This window comes from Ips typographus, linkage group LG1 (assembly GCF_016097725.1).
Source record: "Ips typographus isolate SLU linkage group LG1, UJ_Ityp_2.0, whole genome shotgun sequence".
In the NCBI taxonomy this organism is placed as follows: domain Eukaryota; kingdom Metazoa; phylum Arthropoda; class Insecta; order Coleoptera; family Curculionidae; genus Ips; species Ips typographus.
The window spans coordinates 7,043,545-7,054,709 of NC_138422.1; the positions used below are offsets into that span (position 1 = coordinate 7,043,545).

At 32.1% G+C, this 11,165-nt stretch overlaps 1 protein-coding gene across 1 annotated transcript in view; it reads right to left on the bottom strand.

The window, feature by feature from the left end:
• Positions 1–10,791, bottom strand: part of l(2)gl (LLGL domain-containing protein l(2)gl) — a 33,630-nt gene extending 22,839 nt beyond the window's left edge. Inside the window, exons 1-2 of the mRNA XM_081995781.1 lie at positions 10,572–10,791; positions 10,264–10,362 (exon numbers count right to left, since the gene is read on the bottom strand). Coding sequence (XP_081851907.1) covers positions 10,264–10,344 — 81 coding nt within the window. The 5' untranslated portion in view covers positions 10,345–10,362; positions 10,572–10,791. The remainder of the gene's footprint in view (positions 1–10,263; positions 10,363–10,571) is intronic.
• Between the last annotated feature and the right edge of the window lie 374 nt (positions 10,792–11,165).

Below are 11,165 nucleotides of genomic sequence, written 5' to 3' on the forward strand. Positions count from 1 at the left end.
CCCCATAATATAAATAATACAGCATAATCTTGATAATACCACATAATCCAATAATATAGTAAATAATCTGAATAATACGAATAATACGGCATAATATGAAAAATCATAAAGCGGTGGGAATTGTTGGTTATTAAGAATAAATATAAACATTTTAAACCAACTAAACCAACTGAAGATTGAAAAGTGTAGAAATAATTATGCAGGTATGTTTTTTTTTGTTTTTTTTAAAGATGATAAATACATTTTGCCAAAATGTATTTATCATCTTTAAATTAATAATTTATGCAATTACATATTAAATTACTAGCGGGTGATTAAATAAGAAACAACATGGGCAGTATTGAGGAAATTGAAACTGATACATGTTCAAAACAAAAATGAAATAAAAAAATATGACCATAAAAACCTGGATCAAAACACATTCAAAATATTGAAGTGATTGGTTCGCACATCTACGTGAAACCAGTAGTAAACTCGGATTTTGTTATGACAGCTTTATTTACTGATACCATTTTTGTATTCTAAATTATAATATAATATATAATAATATAAGTATCAATGAAGTGGAGATCTTAAATAGTACAATCAAAACAGTGGACAATGCAAAATTTTTGGGTATTTATATCAATAAAAATATGGATTGGTCAACTCATATTGAACACTTGCTGGGAAAGCTTAGCTCGATAACCTATGGTATTAGAGTAGTAGGAAAATATCTAAACGAAAAATCATTGAAAATCCTTTATTTTGCAAATCTGGAATCTATAATGAGATATGGAATAATTTTCTGGGGAAGGGACAGCCATGTTAGGAGCGTCTTTGTCGCACAAAAACGATGTTTACGGATAGTAAAAAGAATGGACTTTAGACAATCGTGTGGATCAGTTTTCAGAAGCAGCGGTATCATGACAGTCTATGCCTTATACATATTTGAGTGTTTGATGTTTGTCAGTAAGAATAAAAGCTTATTTGAAAAACAACATGAAACTGGATATTTTACCAGAGCGGAACATCTTACTTATGCTCAGCACAGACTCCAGCTATCAGAAAAAAACCCGGAATATATGTGCGTAAAATTGTATAATAAGTTGCCTTTAAGTATAAAAAAATCAATGGATGTAAACGTTTTAAAAATGAAGTAAAGAAACTTTTGCTTGAATTAGAGCCATATTGTATTGAGGATTATTTAAGATAGTAGAATTTTGATATTGTATACTGTAATTTTTCTACATTATTTATTTTTCTTGACGTTATTTCTATTTGTTATTGTAATAACCAATTGGAAATAAAGATTATTATTATTATTATTATTAATCTAAACAATTTTTAACTTACTCGTTTGCGCTTAAACTTTTGCGCTTTTGTAATATTATTGCATCATTAATATAATATGTAATAATCCAAGTAGTAAAGAATAATCCTTAATAATACGCTAATCAAGCAATAATACGTATAATATCAGTATTATTTGGAATAATACAATAATACTGACATAATATCAATAATATTGAATAATCCATAATAATCCTTATATTACCATATAATATCAATATTATTTGGAATAATACAATAATACGGGTATAATACCAATATTATCAATAATATCGCATAATATTGAATAATCTATGATAATCCTCGTATTATACAGGGTGGACCATAAGTAATGGGACATAGAGCTACAGCATATTCCTGACATAAAAATAATACGATTTAGCGAAATTGTTCTATACCGAAAATTAATATTAAGAAAGATACAGGGTGTGAAAGTTGAAATTTTATTTTTGTTTTTTTATCATATCTTCACGGTCGTTTGATATAAATTACTGAAAGTTGGCATAAAGGGGTTTTGGCAGGCGGGAAATACGATGCTTTCATTTGTTTTGTAGTAGCTGATAGGGGGCGCTAGCTGCAACCATATCCGTTCCTTCAAGAGACTCTAACTTTTTTTTACGGAACTGAAACGACCATATGCTCTCAAAACATGATTCTAAGATGTTTTCTATGTAAAAAAGGTATACTTGTTGTAAGTCTTAAAAGTTGACTGTTTTCGAGTTATTTAATGTTTTATTATTGCATGCATTGTCGTATGTTAATACGATATGTGCTGTATACCCTTAAGTTACACACATAACAGTTTCTGTATGTAAATTTGACCGTTTAAAAAATGTTTGTAAACTTTAAAATAAAGCTAGTTGTTATGAACGCCCTTTTTGTTTTTGTATCAAATCCTACTTAGAATTAAAAAAAAAATAGTAATTAAAATCTGCTGTACATGTAAATGCATGCAATAATAAAAGATTAAATAACTCGAAAACGGTCGACTTTTAAGACTTACAACAAGTATACCTTTTTTACGTAGAAAACATCTTAGAATCATATTTTGAAGTCATATGGCCGTTTCAGTTCCGTAAAAAAAAGTTTGAGCCTCTTGAAGGGACGGAGATGGTTACCGCTAGCGCCCCCTATCAGCTACTACAAAACAAATGAAAGCATCGTATTTTACGCCTGCCAAAACCCCTTTATACCAACTTTCAGTAATTTATATCAAAAGACCGTGAAGATATGACAAAAAAGCTAAAATAAAATTTCAACTTTCACACCCTGTATCTTTCTTAATATTAACTTTCGGTATAGGACAATTCAGCTAAATCGTATTATTTTGATGTCAGGAATATGCTGTAGCTCTATGTCCCATTACTTATGGTCCACCCTGTATAATATGGGCCCAAATTTAAGAGAGTGTCACACCCCTCGGATTTCTCTCTCATTCATGACATTTCAGCATGAATGGGCTGTATATTCAAAGCAAACCATAAAGTATATTTTCCGTTTATTCTAACACCTTTTGACGTATCAAGTCTCAGGAAACAAGCCGAAAACTGATACACAGCAGAACATGTTAACAGAATGTCACTTCCTTTCAGACCGGTGCAAAACGTAACTCAATAGAATGTAATTTGGCTTCGTGTTCTGCCTCTATTCAGTCCTTTACGTATTAAATCGAACAAATGAATTAAACGTGAAACTTAACCGTATTTCCTCTAGGTCAATACATATTAATAAAGCATAATAGCATCATTAAGTGAAAGTGTTTGACCATTACTAGATTGTTCCTGAACTTGTTCCTAGTGTGAATCATATTACTTTGTATAGAGTTTCGTTTGACACTCCGGCATTATTTGCAGTTTCGGCTCAAGGATATGGTTTTTACAGGAAAAGTTTATTATTACAAAGTCACGATTTCAAAACAGATGCAATTAACTGTCAATTTACCTAATAAATTTAAACATTGTATAGTCTGGCTCAGTGGGTGAGACCTGTATGCATAATGTGTGCACATCAACCGTTTTTTTCTCAGAACCAGAGTGAAATCTGATTTTTCGCGTAACGAGGCGTCGTACGGTATAACAAAGATGTGAAAATATTTTTATTGCATAATGCAGGTTGGTGGGCGGCTTTCCGACCAAACCTGTCTTTTATATCGTGTTCGGTTCAAGCGTTATTTGTGGATTAGTTTACTAGTTCACCTACGCAATGCTCTGCCGTAAATGACAGAGTGGACAAGAAACTCACAGGTCCAATTGTGGCCAATCTGTTATAATTAAGTTCAAATAGGTGAACCAGTAAAAGAAAAGTTAGACAAATTCCCCGTAAATGAGTAATATTGATAAGATGATTCATTCGAACAGGTGTGTTTTTTTGTATTCAATTAACGGTTATAGTACTGAAATGGTACCTAAAATTAAATGGAATAACATGCTATGAGTTAATAATTATTGTGCAGATAAGATTTTGAAAATGAAAATTAGTCCAGGGTGCTTTATTATAAATTACTAAATAGAAATTTTACTTCCTATTGATCTTACCAGAAAGTTTAAGTGGTTAGTGTAATGGTCCCTATGGTAAGTCCTGTGGTAAGTCCTAAGTGTCAGTTATTTAGACAGTATGTATGTGAAGATAATCACTTTATTTCAATAATAGTCTTGGGGGTAAACTACCTATTTTACTTTATCAAGTAAATATTTTACTATACCAGTAAATTACAAATACTGTTTCTGGCAGTTCAAATTTTGACCCCGCTTTTCTCCCTGACTGTACCAAATTTTGTAGTATTTTTTCAGGTTATTGGATAGGAAATTTAATGAGGATTCCAAAAATGTGCTTAAAACAGTCATTTTCTCACTCCAAGTGGGTTTGACAAGCTATTTTGTCTCTGACTGTAAAACTATGCTCAAAAGTTGCGAAAATTAGGGATTAGAAAACTTTTCTGGCATTGTTCGATACAAAACTTGTTTCTGAGATTTATGAGTCATTTTGACAGTGGTTACGTGACTGCCTAGCTAAATTATCTTCCAAAAACCACGTGATATCTGCCACTAACGTCAAAACTGTCAAAATTTGCAAAAGAATTACAGTTTTCAAAACAAGATGTGTTTCTGAGATTTATGACAGTTATTTTGACAATTGTCAGTGAATGAACTGGTAAATTACAATTGTTTAAATAATATTATCTTCAGATTCGAGTCATTTTTCTCATCTCAAAAACATATTAGGTATTTGTCATAAATTGAATATGAGATAATAAAGAAAAGTGACAAACAGATGAAAATGCAGTTCTTTTAGAAAAAGGATACTTGTTCATAAAAAGTTATTGGAACTCATTTGGTACTAGAATCACTTTGTCAGAAAAGTTTTACTTTATTTATTATTGATAATCCAACATTTCTAAAAAAATAAATAACAAATCAAATCAGCCATTTATTCAGTCTTTATTTTTCAGGATTTTACTTTGATAATATTGGGCAAAAATGACTTTAATGAAGTTAATGACAGCCATGACAAGAAAATGATATCTTTCAAGCAAATTTCAATTAGGGCCGATTGCACTGACATATTTAAGGGCACCCTAGGCTAGGTTTTAATATGTCTGTGACATTTTGCACATCTTCTGTCACAGTCAAATCACAATTTAGCCTATAGGGCCTAGGGGAATCTTAAGGTGTCCTTAATTACGTCAGTGCTATCCGCCTTTAGACCCATAAATTTACTGGTAAAATTGGTAAATTTTCCTGTCACACTGAGTTTTGCTTTACCTCACGGGTAAATAACATAATCACCCCATCATTATAATCATTTTTTATTACCTTTTATCACTTTAAAACTGTACTGCATAATGTGCACAACTCCAACAATTCAGCTTTTAGATCAACGATTTATTTCATTTAAGCGATGATTTGTATGAATGTAGGATAGAGCCAGAAATAAGGATGATGTAGGATGTAGGAGTAGTACTTACCCACTACTTATAATCAGCTGCATTTTATATCATTCCAACAGTCCTAGGTCATGGGTCTTTGATATTTATAATAATATTGAAATCAGAAAAAATGCTTTCAAACCCAGTATGCAATTATTTTTCAAAACTCTTTATACTTTTTCGTAATGAATCAAATTTATGGTGGTCTACTAATATTGAAATAGAAATTTAGAATGTTTTCCAGTTTTCTCAAACAGTGATGTCAAAATTCTATCACCAGCAAATAGGGCTTTCTCAAAAGCTTCAAAAAAATAATACTTGTTTTGCTTGAAATATCAACATAAACAAAAATGCTGGGTGTCAAAATCCTATTTAAAAAGGTAAATTAAGTGTAGCTAGATGGGAAAGAATTTTCTTGAGAATTTCAAAGCTTTTTTTATTTACAAGTAATGTGATAATGATGATCTCATACTTTTTAAAGCCAGTACAGTACTTATTTCCTCCGCTACAGATTTGTATTCAATACCCTGATTTTGATCAATTAACGGAATCTAATTGAACGCTCCAAATATTCCAAATCACAACGTCCAACTGTGCTGGTCGCCTTACCGTCAGGGTAAGTAACGGTAGGTATAAATTGCTATTGGTCACCGCAATCAATATACTGCCAATCACTGGCAAATAGTGAATAGTTTATAGTAATAGCCTGGGGAATAGGTTAACCGCTGTAATTTCGATGAAATTGGGCATTGTCTCAGTGCAAACCATTTTGCTTTATCAAAACCCTATGTTTATTGAAAGTAAGGTTGTTACAGTATTTTGTCCACTATTTACAAGGCTTTATTCCTAACGTTAATTGAATTGGAGCCATCTTTCTGAAAGATTCATTCATCATAAATTCGTAAAGGTGCCTTTGAGAGCTTTACTGGTATGTGTAGTACCTGCGACACTTCCGGACATGCTTTTGAGCCTATTTATAGAAATCCGGCTACTGTAAAAGGAAGTTTGAATGACTTAATTATTTTTATAATGTGTAAGGTGAGGTAATTAGTGTGGGTAAATTGCAATTACGTTACAATTCTGATTCCGTTATTTTGTCATTACATGTTTTCTCAAGAACTCGATTTATTTAATAATGCAATCTGTGATTTGTGGTTTTTAATTTGAGGCAAATAGTCAAGAATTTTACAATTCTCAGGAATTTAAATAATATGAATGTTTGGTTCGCGCTTCGATACTAGCTGATACGCCCTTCTCATTTCATAAACAGCTTTAGGCCGAGAATACCAACCGGTAGGTACACTCCTCTTTGTGTCTATGAGTAACCTCGCGGTTGTAACGGTTCTTCAAAAAGTTTTCTTGATGCCGACGCGAAATGCTGTCCCGCGATTGGTCGATTACCTAGATAATCTTCCGGTTTGATTTGCTTTTGTTTTCAAACACGGCTATCTCTCTATCGAACGGAATTTAAAGCGCTTGGTATAGATTATTCAGACCGATTAAAATTAAAGTCTTTCGGGAGGTCAATTACCCCCAGGCCCTGCTACACTAACATTAAGTGGTTTAAATTACCTTTTATTTAATCAGCCATGTTATTGAGTCATGTGATGAGTATTCATTTTTTGATCAAAACGCCGTTAATAATAATTACCTACATTATCAGGATAAGTAGGTATTTACTAAATATACATATTATCATTTCTGGGGAGTTTCTTTGTCTAGGTACCAGACAAATAATTTATTATCAGCCAAAGTCCTCTTCCTGTTTTGGTTGATCCAAGTTTGGACACTTCTAACCAGTGATAAGATCTTTATCTATAACTTACACGTAAGGGACGGATCGAAATTATTTATTACCTGTGCAACCAGTTTTTCATAAATAGCTTACATTCCATGGTCAGTACTTTATTTTAGGATTTTTCTGTATCCGGTGGAATGGTACTTCTGTTTACAAAAGGAATACAAGGATTACTGTTTCAAAAATACTTCTGAAGTCCGTGGGAAAACGTTGCCTTCTCACAAAATAAATTCGGACTTTTAATATTTTTCAGATTTAAAAAGTTTTTAGTTTGAATCGAGCGAGGAATCGAGGTTTGAATTAAATTGGTGTTTTTTTTTTGTTTCACTTTAATGACAGACTTAAATCTTGAATCCATTAATTCGCCAGAACAAACTTAATGAATACTGGTAAAGTTTTATAGGTATTGAATTCCTCAGTATTTGTAAATACTTTCATCTCAGCCTCAGAAGATTCATTAAATATTGGTTAATCCAAGGGTTAATCCCTTAAAGAGTGGATAAGTAAGACTTTGCCACTAGATGAATGGATATGGAACTTAACCTAACCTAACAGTGACCAATAGACTAATCACAGTCAATTTTACCTGTGACATATGAAGTAGACCAATTGAAGCTAATCTTGACCATAAAAAAATGGTTGCCATCAGGTAATTTCCACTGACAGTAGGCATCAAAAAATACTAAATAGTTCCTAAATAAAACTCTTAAGTACTGGTTAATTAATTAATAGGTACCAGAATACCAGAAGTAGGTACCAACTTGCTTATTTTAAATGAAACACCCTGGGTTATTACATTTTGTTGGTTTCATTTATCATAACCCTGGTTATAACCTAGATTCAATTGTTATTGAGTTAATAATGTTTAAAAAAATTAAATTTTTACAATTTGGAATGCCATAGCTCCTAAACCGATTGAGATAGAGCCAAACGGCTGTCATGTTCTTATCTTAACTTGTTAAGGTCTATCACTGGGACACATTTCTAATTTTGCCCCTGTCAAACACTTTGAATCAGTAAAAAAATGATACCAGCCAAGCTTTACAATATTACCCTGCAATAGACCATAAAAAGTTAAGATAGGAACATACTATATTGCTCTATCTCAATCTGTTTAGGAGCTATGACAATCCAAATTGTAAAAATTTAATTTTTCAAAGGTCAATAACTCGAAAACAATTGAATATGGATATAGGTTATGATACATTCACCCTACTTAAAATCCTCAGAACTATTCAAAAATTAAAAAATATACTGGCTACATGCTGACTTTACTATGTTGCCAAGTTCAAGACCACATTATCAAAACTTTCCTATTTATTTTAGTTGTATTATGTCACACTTTGTTGGGTTACCCTGCATACTTAAAAATATGTTCATGAAATAGGCCTTCAGTGTAATATGGGTTCAAAACCAAAGTTTTACTCTCCAGGTCTTGCTCCAGGTATTCCCAATATATTTCTCTCTCAAGAAAAAAGGACCATCCCAGACCACCCTAGATTAATACTTTGTTCCCAGAGAAACCCTTAAGTTCAACAAAAGATTTTGTGTAAACTCAAATTTCATCCATTGAAATACACTAAAGTCTATAATTCATCTGTAATCTGTCCTGGTCTGTAATCCCTAAAGAATGAGATAAAAAAGTGAAAGACAACCTTAAGATTTGTGCACATTTATGATTAATAAGCTCTTGAATAAGCTAGCTAAGGATGGTAACGTTATCAATAAAGTAATATGAGAAATTTTCTATTGCAGGAATTGCCTATAGAAAAAATTCACATAATTTTTGAGGTGAAAAAATCTGACCAGAGATTAGGCTCTCCCTAATATTATGTGTTGTGTTGTGCAATCAAATATTTGGACTTGGACCTGAACCTATTATATTTATATAACTTTTTTGGAAAAACTGTGAAGTGGTGCTATAGCAACAACATAGGGCTTCTTGCAGAGATTCCAATAATCATGTTAATAAACTCACAAAGAAAAAAGAATACTTTAATAAAACTTTCCATACATGGATAAGTCCTCAAATAAGTCTCAAGATAGGTGAGGACTCCATCCAATTACCCCCTAACCTTCTGGACCAAACTTTGAATCATCCTACTTTCCTACCACACCATCATCATCCCCGTAATTTGCTCAGTAATTTGTACCTACTGTCACAAGTACACTCAATCAAATCAATCTTTAAAGCAGTGGCAGAGGGCCCCCCTGAAATACACTTTTACTTTTTCTCAGAGTTTTAATAACTTTGCAATCAACAGAAAATCTTGTTACTACTGTTGATACTAATTTTTATATAAATTCACAAGTACACTAAAATCCGCTCAAATCCTTAAGGCAGTGAATGCTCCCCAAATTCCCAAGGGGCTCCCCTAATTACTTTCAGTTATTATCAGGGTTATAATCAATTTGTATTCAACCAAAAGTCTTGTTACTACTAATGATGTGTGTCTTCTTTCTTTTTCTTGAAAGTTCACTTTAAAGTAGTACCTAGCACAAAATAATTTTAGAATTTTTAATTTTGGATTTAATTGATGACACTCTAAATGAGACCCTAAACTAAAGTTTTGATTTGACATTTTGCATCTGACCTGTCACAAATCACATCTTTTAATGTGCAATTAAACAGGTGCTACCCACTGTAAGTAAACTTTGTATGTACAAGTCAAGTTAGTCAAGTTACATACCCACTATGCTTCAATACTATGTGACCACCTATGTGACATGTGCTAAGAATAATGACACCAATTATTGGAAATCATATTAGTTTATGAAAAGCAAAAAAATAAAATTATATAAACTGTATATGCATATGGCAATCATAAATAAGCAGTTATGTTGTGACTGATATTTCCTAGATAGAGTTTTGCCTGTATCAGCATCAGAAATTCATAATATATAATATTCAAGAATAGTACCTATAGGCAACTAATGATACCAAATTTACAAGTTAACACCTGTTAAGTATACCTACAACTAGTCAAACTGTGTTTACTTTGATAAGATAGGAATAAAAGATTAGGAATTCGGAATTATTATTATTATAATTTATAGTTATAGACAGGTACCTACAACAGATATAGTTATTTGGTATGAATGTTGTGCAGTTTTATGTTTAGTTTTATCTCACCCTTTCTAATCTCTCTTATCTATTTATCTAGTAAAGTTATTGATGAATAATAGGAAACATAGATGAATCACTCACCCTTCTGTAGGAAAATAGTTCTTTTTGCAATTTATGCCTTTCAGCAGTTTGGTGGGGTTTTCCTTTTATAAACTTGAACATTTTTTGTCTTGGAAAATCCTACAAGAAAATGCATTACATCAAAAACTGCTGACAATTTAGAGGCACAGAATCATTTTTAAGACCACAAATAATCCAAAACAATACCGAATACTACTGTACTTTTAAAAAGCTGGTATTGTTTTGATTATTTGGGCAACGCCTGTAGAAACCAAAACAAGCCAGGTAACATTCCTAACTTTATGATAGGATTTTATGTTAATATTTACCTATTAGAAATTATCCAGTAACTAACATTAGACACTAAACAAATCACAAAAACACAAAACTGTTATGGAACACCGGATCCAAGTTTAGACGATATACAGCCCCACGAAAAAGCATTTAACACGCAGGAACATAGATTGGTCACTGACCGGCCAAATCCTAAACGTTAAAAATAATGAACGTCAAATATAACAAACGAGAGAAGGCGGATAATGACAAGTGATTCTATTCCTATAATCGTTTTGCTTTGAATGATGGCGTTGTCTCTCTCGTAATTGAAGTAGCGAGCACCTTACGATACGGTTAAAAAGAAATAAACATAGTTTTGACAAGTGACAACCAACAACTTTTAAATACGAAACTTATCAAACTTTAGGCGTATTTTGACGTAATTATCAACTTGAGTTTTTAAGCCTGCAGTAACATTTTTGTCAGGCATTTTTAGATATAGTTTTTTCTCGATTTTTTATATCCAAACCAAACCACGAAACAGCTGATTGCCATTGCTGTCAGAAATCAAATGTAATGACAGTTGGGTGTTGCAATTACAAAGCAGAAACATGTGAAATCTCAGTTTATTACGTGACGTCATCTGT